The sequence below is a fragment of the Penaeus chinensis genome, chromosome 22 (genome assembly GCF_019202785.1).
Source record: "Penaeus chinensis breed Huanghai No. 1 chromosome 22, ASM1920278v2, whole genome shotgun sequence".
Taxonomy (NCBI): Eukaryota; Metazoa; Arthropoda; class Malacostraca; order Decapoda; family Penaeidae; genus Penaeus; species Penaeus chinensis.
In genome coordinates, this window is record NC_061840.1 from 17579996 (window position 1) to 17592495 (window position 12500).

A 12500-nucleotide genomic window follows, 5' to 3' on the forward strand; every position below is an offset into this window, starting at 1 on the left:
GTAATCAATAGCTCAGTATTCAAATTCTGATAGGCTTTTTTTTTCTAATTTTACCTTTCCTATAGCTTATGGCATCTCATAACAAGTAATGAGTTTAGAAGTGTTGATAAAATGAATGAGTAACCAATATTTGTATGAGCTTAACTTCTTATATAACTGCCTCAGACTATCATATGTTTCCTATTCTTACATGTACACGTCTAGTGGCGTGTACCTAGCATTGGTATCTTCTTTTTTATTATAACATTAGTGCAAACTTTTAGGAGGTTTGTCTAGGGACTATGGCTTGGTTTTGTGGGCTCAAAAACCAAGATAATCCTTGAGACGAGACCAGTTATGATTTTAAGTATCAGTTTGTTAATTTTTTACAATATGGTGTGCCTGAGTAAGAAAATAGGTTTGAAGTACGTGGCATTTATGCAAAGGGTTATCAATTATTGTCAAAAGAGTGGAGAAGCATTCTCTTTTCCCAGTGTGTTGGTTTCATCTGGAACAGATTTGGCGTTTTCTGCTCACTCTGGCCTTTCCTCAGTAGTCATAGTGGGTATCGAAGCCAGTCTGGGGGAAGTCTGATGTAGTGGAAATGGTTATATATCAACTTGCATAGTTGGCTCAATTACAGGAATTGTTATTTTTGTACAAATTCTAAATCTGAAAGTAGTGTTCCATGATTTTCTAAATTTCTGCTACTTCAGACGTAGTAAGTTGATGGCACCCAGATGGTTGGTAACTACCTTGCCTCGTCATACATTAAACTAACCCACCACTGGTGTTGGGTGAAACATTATTTAATATCAGAATGTGTAGTTGCCATGTTGACCATTGCATATATGACAAAAACAAAAAAATTATGGATTTTGTCTTCATTTAAAGTGTGATAAAACCTGATGATTTAGAAGGAAGTTTGGTGTTATGGAGGGAGATACAAATAAACCATTTGGATTGGATACCAATCTTGTTTTATTAACTTTGTAGGTTTAAGGTGCAGTTCATGTTAAAATTATGTGATGCCCTTATAAATGTGACCACAACTTGTTGAGAAACTTGTAGCACTTTGTTCAGTGCAGCTCATGTTCGCTTGTCCCCACATGATATATAATTTGTATGTGTATACAGTTTATGAACCACTCATTACAAATTATTAATTGGTTGAGTACTGGACAGAATAGGTTTCATTTCTCAAGTGCAGAAAGTCTTTGCACATGTGTTTGTAAAAACATTTTATCACATAAGTGTACTATAGTTAAGAGACTAAAAAAGAGAGATAATAATACCCATTTTTTCTTGCCTTAAAATGTGCTTAATGTGTTATTTTGCCTACACTTGGTAAATCTGAACCTGCTACACTATGCAATGTTAATATCTCATAATCCCTTCACTACCTTGAGCAAACATGTTGGTACAGAAAGGAAGAAAACACGTCTGGTGAATTTAACTTGACTACAATGAAAAAAAGTGCCAGTGAATTAGATTATAAGTTCTTCCCCTGTGGTTTTTATGAAGGCTTCCATGTTACTGCATAGTACTCTTTTTTCCATCTCGACATTGCAACTGTAGCAGGCAAGGAGAGACAATAAATAAGAATAAGAAAAAGAAAACATTTGACCAAATCCCTGTTTTTAATGTTCTCAGCTTCGGTTCCATCAGAGTGAGAGGATAGATTGCCAGTAGAAGGTACTTTTTTACTTTTTTCATAACTGCAGCTATTAAAAGAAAATGACAATGTTAAACATGCTGCCTTGAGATGTGTTCCTAATGTAACAAAAATAAACAACAATAGCACTGAACTTTTCTTTCATTTATTTAGAAACTTTGTTCATGGAAAACATATCTCCACTGGTCATGATTACAAGTTTAAATTTGGTTATATGTGTACTTTATGAATGTCTATATTTCATATATATCCATGCCTATGAATCAGTCAGTTTGGCTTTATATATAATCTATCCATATATGAAATATTTATAAAACATATCTCAAATCAATACTTCAAACATGTACAAAATTGTATATAGACAGATAAATATATAGTATACACACTTGTACACGTACATGCAGGCGCACAGGCACACACACCCACTCGCATCATTGTATATTTAATCTTTGTGCTCTCAGTGGGATATGAGTCTGAACCCTTGTAAAACCAAGGAACTGATTGAGAGTTGAGAAAGGATTTACCAAAAATGTTAATGGAGTTCAAACTGACTTGTTAATCATATCAAGCTCAAGGGGTGTTGTTTCTCTTGACTCAACACTCACCTTTGAATTAATACGAGAATCGCGGCCCCCAAAATCTCACTAAAATTAGGCAATCTCTGACGGTTCCTTGAAAATTCGTGAGAAAGATGATGTTCTTTGACATGGCTTTTTTAATTTATTTTTAGTATTTTTCAACTATGTTTGCTGGATTTAGACATTGGATATTGCAGGGATGTTGGTGCTCCATCATTTTTATAATTATTTTATATAATATTGCCAATAGTACACATGCTCTCCATAATTTTTTTTTTATTACTCATACCATTCACACAGTCATTAGGATTTCCACTTCAAATTCCAAAGTATTCGAAATGAGTCGCTGCTCAGAAATCCAATGCTCCAGATTACTAATTATATTTTATTTTTATATTTTTAATTTTTTTTTTCATTTACTTATTCTCTTTTGCCTGTTCGCGGTTTGCTTTTGAAGATTGTCATTCCGTCAATTCTTGACAGTTTTTTTAAAGGTTCAATGCCTTTGCTACAGAATCATTTTAATTGCAATGTCTTGACTTGCAATGATGCCACGATAGTATAATTTTGAGGTTTATCAGTGTGTATTTCCACGTTCTTTTTTACAATAATGATAATCTGATATTAATGAATGATAATGATCATGATAATAAAGATGATAATAACAATGATGATGATGATGATAATTATGATGATAATGATAATAATAGAATAATAATAATAACAATAACAATAATGATGAAATAATAATAATAATAATAATAATAATAATAATAATAATAAAATAATAATAGTGATACTGATAGTAGTAGTAGTAGTAGTAGTAGTAGTAGTAGTAGTAGTAGTAGTAGTAGTAGTAGTAGTAGTAGTAGTAGTAGTAGTAGTGATGATGATGATGATGATGATGATGATGATGATGATGATGATGATGATGATGATGATGATGATGATGATGATGATGATGATGATGATGATGATGATGATGATGATGATGATGATGATGATGATGATGATGACGACGACGACAGTGATGGTAAATTATGATAATAAAAATGATATGTATATACGTATCACATGAAAAAGGGATGGACATTTATTTATTATCTATAAAACTGTATAAGCAATTAGTCTAGATATGATATAAAGTGGCAACATGATTTAATGTGGTTTGAAATAAAGGAATTTAATTCAGAATGTGAAATCATGTCATTTAGAATTTGTAGTGCAAAGGATATATATAAAAAACAATAGAATTTTGAGGAGTATATATCAAGTTGGGAGTTTTCTTTCTTTCTTTGTTTCTCTCTCTCTCTCTCATTCTCACACACTCACTCTTTCACTCTCTCACTCTCTCACTCTCTCACTCTCTCTCTCTCTCTCTCTCTCTCTCTCTCTCTCTCTCTCTCTCTCTCTCTCTCTCTCTCTCTCTCTCTCTCTCTCTCTCTCTCTCTCTGTCTCTCTGTCTCTCTCTGTCTCTCTCTCTCTCTCTCTCTCTCTCTCTCTCTCTCTCTCTCTCTCTCTCTCTCTCTCTCTCTCTCTCTCTCTCTCTCTCTCTCTCTCTCTCTCTCTCTCTCCCTTTCTCTCTCTCTCTCGCTTTCCAGGGTTTTTTTTTCTCTGGTGTACGTTTTCCATATATGTTCATACATTCACATTTCCTCAGTATGAAAGGCAGCAATAAAAATGAGTTAATCTTAGATTTTAATTTTATAGCATTGACATAAAGAATCCCTCTTGATATATACTGAGAACTTATGAGAATCATAGAACGAACTTTTACTATTCGTTCTGCATAAATAAAATGACAAAAAAACAAAAAAAAATGTAGGGTAAATAGAGGACGAGAAACTCACATTTTTGTGAAGAATATTGCATTTTCTGTTGCAATACTCTTTGATAAATAACTTATTTACTTTCTCCAAATAAGAAAGTAGCACAATCAACTTTTCAGGCAGAGGGTACAGACACACAGGAAAATTTAGTATTAAAATCTTCATATACACATTCCCAGTAACTTGAATTGATTCTTCTGTCTAATTTAGGTCGAAGTTGACTGCTGTTTCCATTAATTTAGGTGCTGTTTTTCTTGACAAGTCCTCTTCTTGGTTCCCAACCTCCACTCTTTCTGTATAATGTTTCCATCTAATTCCGACCTTCAGGCAAGTTCCTTTGTGTCATTTTTGACTCCAAACTGTCTTGGCGAGATCATATCCTTTCAGTTGAAGAAAAAGCCTGCCGTCGCCTCTGACTCTTACAAACTCACATATATCCTGGGGTTCAGACCGCACAACACTCATATATCTCCATATTACCTTAATTTTCTCTGCCCTTGATTATGGCTGTCGTATATATTCTGCCTCTGCCTCCCTTCTCACACACCTTGACACAATCCACCATTGCTGTCGTCGATTAGCCTAGGCACCTTCCAATCCTCTCGAGGACCCTCCCTTGAGAGCCTATATACTGAATCAGGTCTATCACCGCTTTCTAGACGCCGTGCCCTTTTGTCTCTAAGAAGCTGTGTTCATTTTCACCGATTTTCTCTTTCCAAGGTAACTGTCCCCCCAGTCCTCTCCACGTTTACATACCCCATTTCCTGTTCGTATGGACGTTCTGCTTTCCCACTCACCTTTCCCTCATCCTCGAGCTCTTACTCTTTCTGCCAAGTCCTTCCCTACCTTCCTCCTCTGATTGCTCTTCAATTTTCCCTGATCTGTCCAAATCAAACATTCCACCTTCGGCCTTACTTACCTTTGATGTCTGGCGCATTTATTTATTTAAAACACTAAATATTCTGTCTTCCTCACACATTTTCTTGCACATACCTCTTGTCACTCCTCCAGTACCCATGTCTCTACAGACGGCTCCAAACCACCTCGAGAACTGGTTTCGTCCTTATAACAGAACTATATGCTATCCTCCTCGCTCTATAACGTATGTTTTCCATCTCTTCCTCAACCTTCACCATCTTCACTAACTCACGCAACTCATTATCACTCATAAATCCATACACCCTGTCAACCCTATCCTCCTGAAGACACAAGACCAGATGCCCTTGTTCACAACTCACCGACCCCGCTTTTCACACATTCCAGCTACCGACTACTACCTCCACTTCAAAACTTTCCTCTGTAATCGTTGGCAATCTTTATGGAGAGGTCTGGCAACGAATAAGCTACAAACCATAGTACCTCTCATCTTCCATACCCCCATATCACCAGAACAGACGCTGGAAAACTGCTCTTGCCCATTTACGAATAGGTCACGCTCGTCTCACGCATTCAGACCTCCTGTCACGCTCCGACCCACCTCTGCTCCTCAGGCAATGTTCCTCTTTCAGTCCCGCAAATCCTACTACCCTGCCCTTAATTCACTGAAGCCCGTACCCTCGCTTTTCCTTACTTGATCCTCTCTTCCCCGACCCCCCCAACCCGCCGGACATCCTTGATCTAATCACCTCTTGTCCTTAAGCCTTCCCCCTTCTAGTAATCTCCCTGTCCTACCCCATTAACCCCCTCTTTCAACCCCTTTCACTATCATAGTCTTATAATACCATGACCGTTGAAATCTAAAACATTTTGTTCTAATAAAGAACCTCTTTAAATCCCTTTCACCGCAATGTTTTACCATAGTGCTATATACCCTTTGATGTCTAGCTCATTTATTAGTCTAAAGCATTAACCATTTTCTTTGAAAGTAGATATGTTTTCTTCTTCTTCTTTTTTATATAGAATTCTAGAATTGAATTCCATTTTCTAAAGAGAATCTGATAATTTATGATCCCAAGTTTCTTTCGTAATAACGCAATCTAATTCTATTCTAGAAGTATATGAGCCCTTTTTCTAGCGTTTTCGTTCTCTTCTACTCTCTCTCCTCCACTAGATTTATGTTTCTCCAGTCATGAAAGTATTTATGTTTACAGATACACATGTACCAACAATTATATGTGTCAGATCTTCATTCTTATTTTGCATATTGTAATGTAAATGTTGCAGGTCTAACCGTTTAGTAAAGTGCATTTTAGTAAGCCTAATGAACGTGTGTATACACACACACACACACACACACACACACACACACACACACACACACACACACACACACACACACACACACACACACACACACACACACACACATAAGTACGGCGATTTTTCTACACCACACTCTACTTCTACAGAAACTGATACTGAATATATCATCATTTTATCTTTTCAAGGCAAATATTACACTCAGCCGTTACTTACGCTTAGCATCTCCCAATCAACAATAATAATAAAAAAAACAAATAAAAGTAAAGAAACGAAATGGATAAAACAAACAAACAACTAGATTTTATTACAGTCGTTTATTGTACACAACACAACATCAATAAGCTTAACATTTCCTTAATAAAGATTAAACAAATACCAGTGTAAATAATTGTCCTTGTTTCATCTAGTCTAGTGACTCAAAAGTGACACTCGTTCACAAAAAGTGTTTTCCAATAAAGTCTGCAAAAAAAACGTGCTTAAATCTTTTTAGGTTTTCAAAATACATGATATTTTTTAAGATGATACATGCCTTCTTGGAAAGCGAAAAAGCTAAGCCATTTTATGCAGACGATGATCATATTATGATAATAATAATAAGAGAAAATAGAGATATATAACATCGCCATGTCATTAGGGAGACGTAAACCTTAAAAATAACTTAATTCAACCTTAAAAGAGCTAAAGTAGCCATATTTCCTTATCAAAATACAAATTATCATTAAATAGAACAAAGTAGTGGTGCTGAGTAAGGGATGAAAATTAAACGAAAATATTTAAAAAAAGAGATAAAAAAAACAAACTAAAAAACAATGGCAGTGGTGTTTATTTCGGACACTCGTTTGAAGGAGCTCCATGGGGGGGGGGGGGGGGGGGTGCCGGTCTTATACCATGTTCAGTGATTCTTCCTTCTCGTTCGCTGAAATTGGCAGAGAAAAAAATATGGATTATTATTTGAGTCTTGTTTTCTCTCTCTCTCTCTCTCTCTCTCTCTCTCTCTCTCCCTTATCTTTTCTCTTTCCCCTTGTTTTGAGTTTATAGCTAACTCTCTTGTATTTTTCTATAATTGTATTTCTATTTCTATCTTTTTCTCTCTTGTCCCATTTTCTCATTCTTCTATACATTCTCTCTATATATATTTCCTTCTCTTCGTCTCATTTAATTTTCATTCTCTCTCCCTCCCCTTCCCTCCCTCCTCCCTTCCCTCCCTCCCCCTTCCCTCCCTCCCCACCCTCACCTCTTCCCCTTACCCTACCACTGTCCCCCTTCCCTCCCTTACCCTCCCCGCCCTCCCTCCCTTACCCTCCCCACCCTCCCCTCCTTCCCTCCCCCCTTTCCCCCTTTCCCCAAGCACTCACCTGCTCGACGGATCTGCACCTTAGCCGAAGCACGCGCCTCGCCCTCAGAGTTAGTGGCCACGCACGAGTAGGTACCCACGGTCTCCTTGTTGATGCGCATGATCTGGACCCAGCCTGTGGCCATGAACGGCTCGGGGCCACCGCGGACCTGCACGGCTAGGGAGGACCTGTCACCTGCGGCGGGGAATGGTAGGGGGATGAGAGAGAGGAAGGAGAAGATGGAGAAGAGGATGATGATGATGATGATGATGAGGATGAGGATGATGATGGTGGTGGTAGTGGTGGTGGTGGTGGTGGTGGTGGTGGTGGTGGTGGTGGTGGTGGTGGTGGTGGTGGTGGTGGTGGTGGTGATGATGATGATCATGGTGATGATGATGGTGATGATGATGGTGATGATGATGATGATCATGGTGATGATGATGATGATCATGGTGATGATGATGATGATCATGGTGGTGATGATGATGATCATGGTGGTGATGATGATGATCATGGTGGTGATGATGATGATCATGGTGGTGATGATGATGATCATGGTGATGATGATGATGATGATGATGATGATGATGATGATGATGATGATGATGATGATGATGATGATGATGATGATGATGAGGAGGAAGAGGAGGAGAAGGAGGTAGTGGAGGAGGAGGAGGAGGAGGAGGAGGAGGAAGAGGAGGTGGTGGTGGTGGAGGAGGAGGAGTAAGAGAGGAGGAGGAGGAGGGAAGGAAGAAGAAGAGGAAGAAGAAGAAAAAGAAGGCGGAGAAGACGAAGACGAAGATTTAAAAAAAAATCACATTGTGCTTGTGTTTTTTTTTTCTATATGTCGAGCTGTCAGTGTATGTATTGATTTATTTGTCTGTTTATTTATTTGTCTCTTCATTTATTACTGTATGCGTGTAAATGTGTGAGTGCGTGCGTGCGTGCGTGCGGTGTGTGTGTATGTAACGATGCGAATGATGATAATAAAATCAATAATAAATGATGTTGATGCAGAAAATGATGTTAGCACATTTATGAAAATATTGAAATGAAAAAAACGCAATAATGAGGATACTCCTATAATCACTATCTCTATAAATAATGATAATTATTATGACCATTAATCCTCCTCCTCCTCCTCCTCATCATCATCATCCTGCTGCTGCCCATCTCCTCCTTCTCCACCTCCTCCTCCATCCCCCTCTTCCAACTCCTCCTCCCCTCTCCCCTCTCCCCCTCCCCCACCCACCTTCCCCTAACTCCACCTCCTCCTCCTTCCCCTAACTCTTCCTTCGCTCTCCCCCCTCCTCCTCCTCTTCCTCTACCTCCCCCTCACCTCCCCCTCCCTTTCCCCTCCTCCTCCCCTACCCCCACCCTTCCCCTTCCCCTCCCCCTCACCTCCCCCTTCCTCCTTCCCCTCCCCCTCCCTCTCCCCTCCCCCTCACCTCCCCCTTCTTCCTTCTCCTCCTCCTCCTCCTCCTCCTCCTCCTCCCCCTCCCCCTCCCCTTCCCCCTCCTCCTCCTCCCCCTCACCTCCTCCTCCCCCTCCCCCTCACCTCCTCCCCTCCCCATCACCTCCTCCTCCTCCTCCCTCTCACCTCCTCCTCCTCCTCCCTCTCACCTCCTCCTCCTCCTCCCCCTCAAATCCTCCTCCCCCTAAAATCCCCCTTCCCCCTCCCCCTCCCCCTCCCCCTTCCTCCTCCCCCCTCCCCCTCCCCCTTCCTCCTCCCCTCCCCCTCACCTGGCAGCTTGAAGGACGACCCATCCTTGAGGTTAAGTTCCCACGTGACGTCGGGCACAGGGTAACCCCTGACCTCGCAGTCCAGGACCAGGATGCTGCCCTCGGGTCTCTCGGCGTCCTCGGGCGGGGACATGATCACGGGCGCTGTGGGCGGGGCGAAAAGGTGGGCGGGGTGAAAAGGTGGGCGGGGTGAAAAGGTGGGCGGGGCGAAGTGAATGGCCAGGGTTTAAAAAAAAAAAAGTGGCCAGTTAACTTCTCTATGAATTATATATTTAATTATAATAATGATAATAATAATAATAATAATAATAATAATAATGATAATAATAATGATAATAATAATGATAATAATAATAATAATAATAATAATGATAATAATAATAATTAATATTGTCTCTGTTTATGTACATTGATTGGTCTATTAATAGGCAGAATATATACAAATATAAATACATATGCATTACTATTATCTTTCCTTCTTTCGAGAGAAAGTGAGAGAGAGAGAGAGAGAGAGAGAGAGAGAGAGAGAGAGAGGAGAGAGAGAGAGAGAGAGAGAGAGAGAGAGAGAGAGAGAAAGAGAGAAAGAGAGAGAGAAAAAAGAGAGTGAGAGAGAGAGAGAGAGAGAAAGAGAAAGAGAGAAAGAGAGCTAGAAAAAGAGAAAGAGAGAGAGAACAAGAGAAAGAGAGAGAGAACGAGAGATAGAGAGAGAGAGAACGAGAGATAGAGAGAGAGAACGAGAGATAGAGAGAGAGAACGAAAGAAAGAGATAGAGAGAGAGAGAAAAAAAAAAATAAAAAATAAAAAGAAATAGAAACACAACCAAAACCTTAAACCAAACAAACCAAATCAAACAAAATGCCAAATCAATCCCTGAACAAAAGGGATTCTCGACCCACCTGCCTTGCACGGGCCCCGGACAGCCACAAACAGTTCGGGATTATCGGCCGTTTTCTCCAGCAGGTGACACAGGCTCTCGTAGGTGACCTCATCTGAGCCGCAGACCTCTCCCTCGCTGTCACACTCACACACAGCCTCGACCGAGTCCTGGGGGGGAATGGTCAAGGGTTAGCTGTTGATCTGGAGGAGGAGGAAGGGGGAAGGGAACGGAGGTGGAGGTGGAGGAGGAGGGGGGAGGAGGAGGGAGGAGGAGGAGGAGGAGGAGGAGGAGGAGGAGGAGGAGGAGGAGGAGGAGGAGGAGGAGGAGGAGAAGGAGGAAGAGGAAAAGGAGGAAGATGAGGGGGAGGAGGAGGAGTAGGAGGAGGAACAGGAGGAGGAGGAGGAGGAGGAGGAGGAACAGGAGGAGGAGGAGGAGGAGGAGGAAGAGGAGGAGGTGAATTAAGATGATTAAGGTGAAAAGATAGATAAGTAGATAGATAAAGAGATAAAGAGAACAACTAAGAGTCTGCGAAATGAAAAAAAGTGAGAGAAAAAGAGAGAAAGAAAGGTTTAATTGGATTCCATTTGTAACAGTGGATATTCTTGGTGTGACATAATGTCTTTTAAGTTACCCCCTTTGTGCAAGGAATGGCCGGGGTGACCATCCACTGGCGGCGCGGGATTCGAACGCGGGTCAGCAAGATTGCTAGACGAGATCGTGAAGGCGTGAGGGAAAGGGAAAGAAGATCAAAAATAGATAGACAAATAGACAGACAGATAGATAAAGAGGAGGATTAAGGGTCCTGAGAGATAATTAGCTGTTTTTATGAACAAGTGAACGAGAGAGAATGATGGAAAATAAAGAAAAGGGTAAGAGATAGGCTAGGTAGATAGACTGATATACAAATAGATAAATAGACAGATAGATAGACAAAGGGATGGTGAGATATTGTATTGGGAATCATAGAGGACAAGAAAAAACAAATAACACTGATAAAATAAAATAAAATAAGAGAACAAAAAAAAAAAAAAAAAAAACGGAATTACATGATGAGAAGAAAACTCACAAGCAAAAACCACTTCGAGGAAATCCTTGAGACTTAAAATGCGTTAAAAATAAATATTCAAAAATTGTGGCGAGTTAGTAGGACGTTAAGTTGTATGGCGTGGGTTGCATGGAATAAAACTTTATCTTTACATATTAGGAAGTGTTATTGCGATAGAAAGCGTGGAGGGACATGAACTTTGCGCGTGTGTGGGTATACATGTATGTATGTATGTATGTATATGCATAAACACACACACACGCACACACACACACATACATACATACACACACACACACACACACACACACACACACACACAGAGATACACGCACACACATATCTGCATATATATACAGAACACATACAGCAACAGAGAACACACACACACATAACACACACAGAACACACACACACACATACACAAATATATATATATATATGTACACACACACACACACACACACACACACACACACACACACACACACACACACACACACACACACACACACACACACACAGTGTTTCATCACGTGGCGACAAGAGCAAAATGGAGAAGTGAGCGAGAAGAAGAAGCGAGAGAGAGGGCGAAGAGAAACAGCTGAGCGAGGGGAGAGAGGGAGCGAGTGAGGGGAGAGAAAGAGAGGATTTTGAGGGTGTAGGAGGGAGGCGAACAGGGTGAGGGGGTAGGGGGGGGAGGTGGGGGCGAGAGGCACTCTGTTGGTGGGCACTGAGAAGGCACTGTCCGGGTGTTGCCATCGCGACGCCCTTTATTTTACCGACCCACCTCTTAAGAATAAAAAAAAATCTTTAAAAGCCACACCTAAGACAACATACAACCCATCAAATCGACCAAAAATATATCCAGAAAACGATAAACACTAAACAAACAAACTGACACAAGATAGAAGAGAGAAAAAAACAATAATGATAAAAATTTATCCCTGCGCACTCCGTCCCTCATCGCTTTTCCCGCCACGTCACCGAAACCGAGAGGTCGCCGGCACAAAATTTCCAACGAATAAACTTTTTTTTTTTTTTTTTGACCCCGCGGTGTCCCTCAGTGGCTTAATACCCCTCCTCCACCTAAAATAAGAAGAATAAGGACGCATTCCTTATCACTCGACATTCACGATGAAGGATTATGATTGAATTTAATAAAGATATCTTGTGAGAAAGTTCAGGCTCTTAGCTCTTAAACCCAAGAAGACGCGCCAAGGATAAGGAGGGAAAGT

At 40.4% G+C, this 12500-nt stretch overlaps 2 protein-coding genes across 3 annotated transcripts in view; one reads left to right on the forward strand and one right to left on the reverse strand.

Moving 5' to 3' along the window:
* LOC125037199 (cdc42 homolog) overlaps positions 1 to 947 on the forward strand; it is a 16185-nt gene extending 15238 nt beyond the window's left edge. For both annotated transcript variants that reach the window (XM_047630249.1, XM_047630248.1), the window contains exon 5: positions 1 to 947. This exon is cut by the window's left edge and continues 897 nt beyond it. The gene's annotated coding sequence lies outside the window, so the exon portion shown is untranslated.
* Positions 948 to 6558: 5611 nt separating this feature from the next.
* Positions 6559 to 12500, reverse strand: part of LOC125037104 (insulin-like growth factor-binding protein-related protein 1) — a 20729-nt gene continuing 14787 nt past the window's right edge. Inside the window, exons 3-6 of the mRNA XM_047630110.1 lie at positions 10237 to 10384; positions 9341 to 9484; positions 7619 to 7792; positions 6559 to 7179 (exon numbers count right to left, since the gene is read on the reverse strand). Of these exons, the coding sequence (XP_047486066.1) occupies positions 7145 to 7179; positions 7619 to 7792; positions 9341 to 9484; positions 10237 to 10384 (501 nt within the window). The 3' untranslated portion in view covers positions 6559 to 7144. The remainder of the gene's footprint in view (positions 7180 to 7618; positions 7793 to 9340; positions 9485 to 10236; positions 10385 to 12500) is intronic.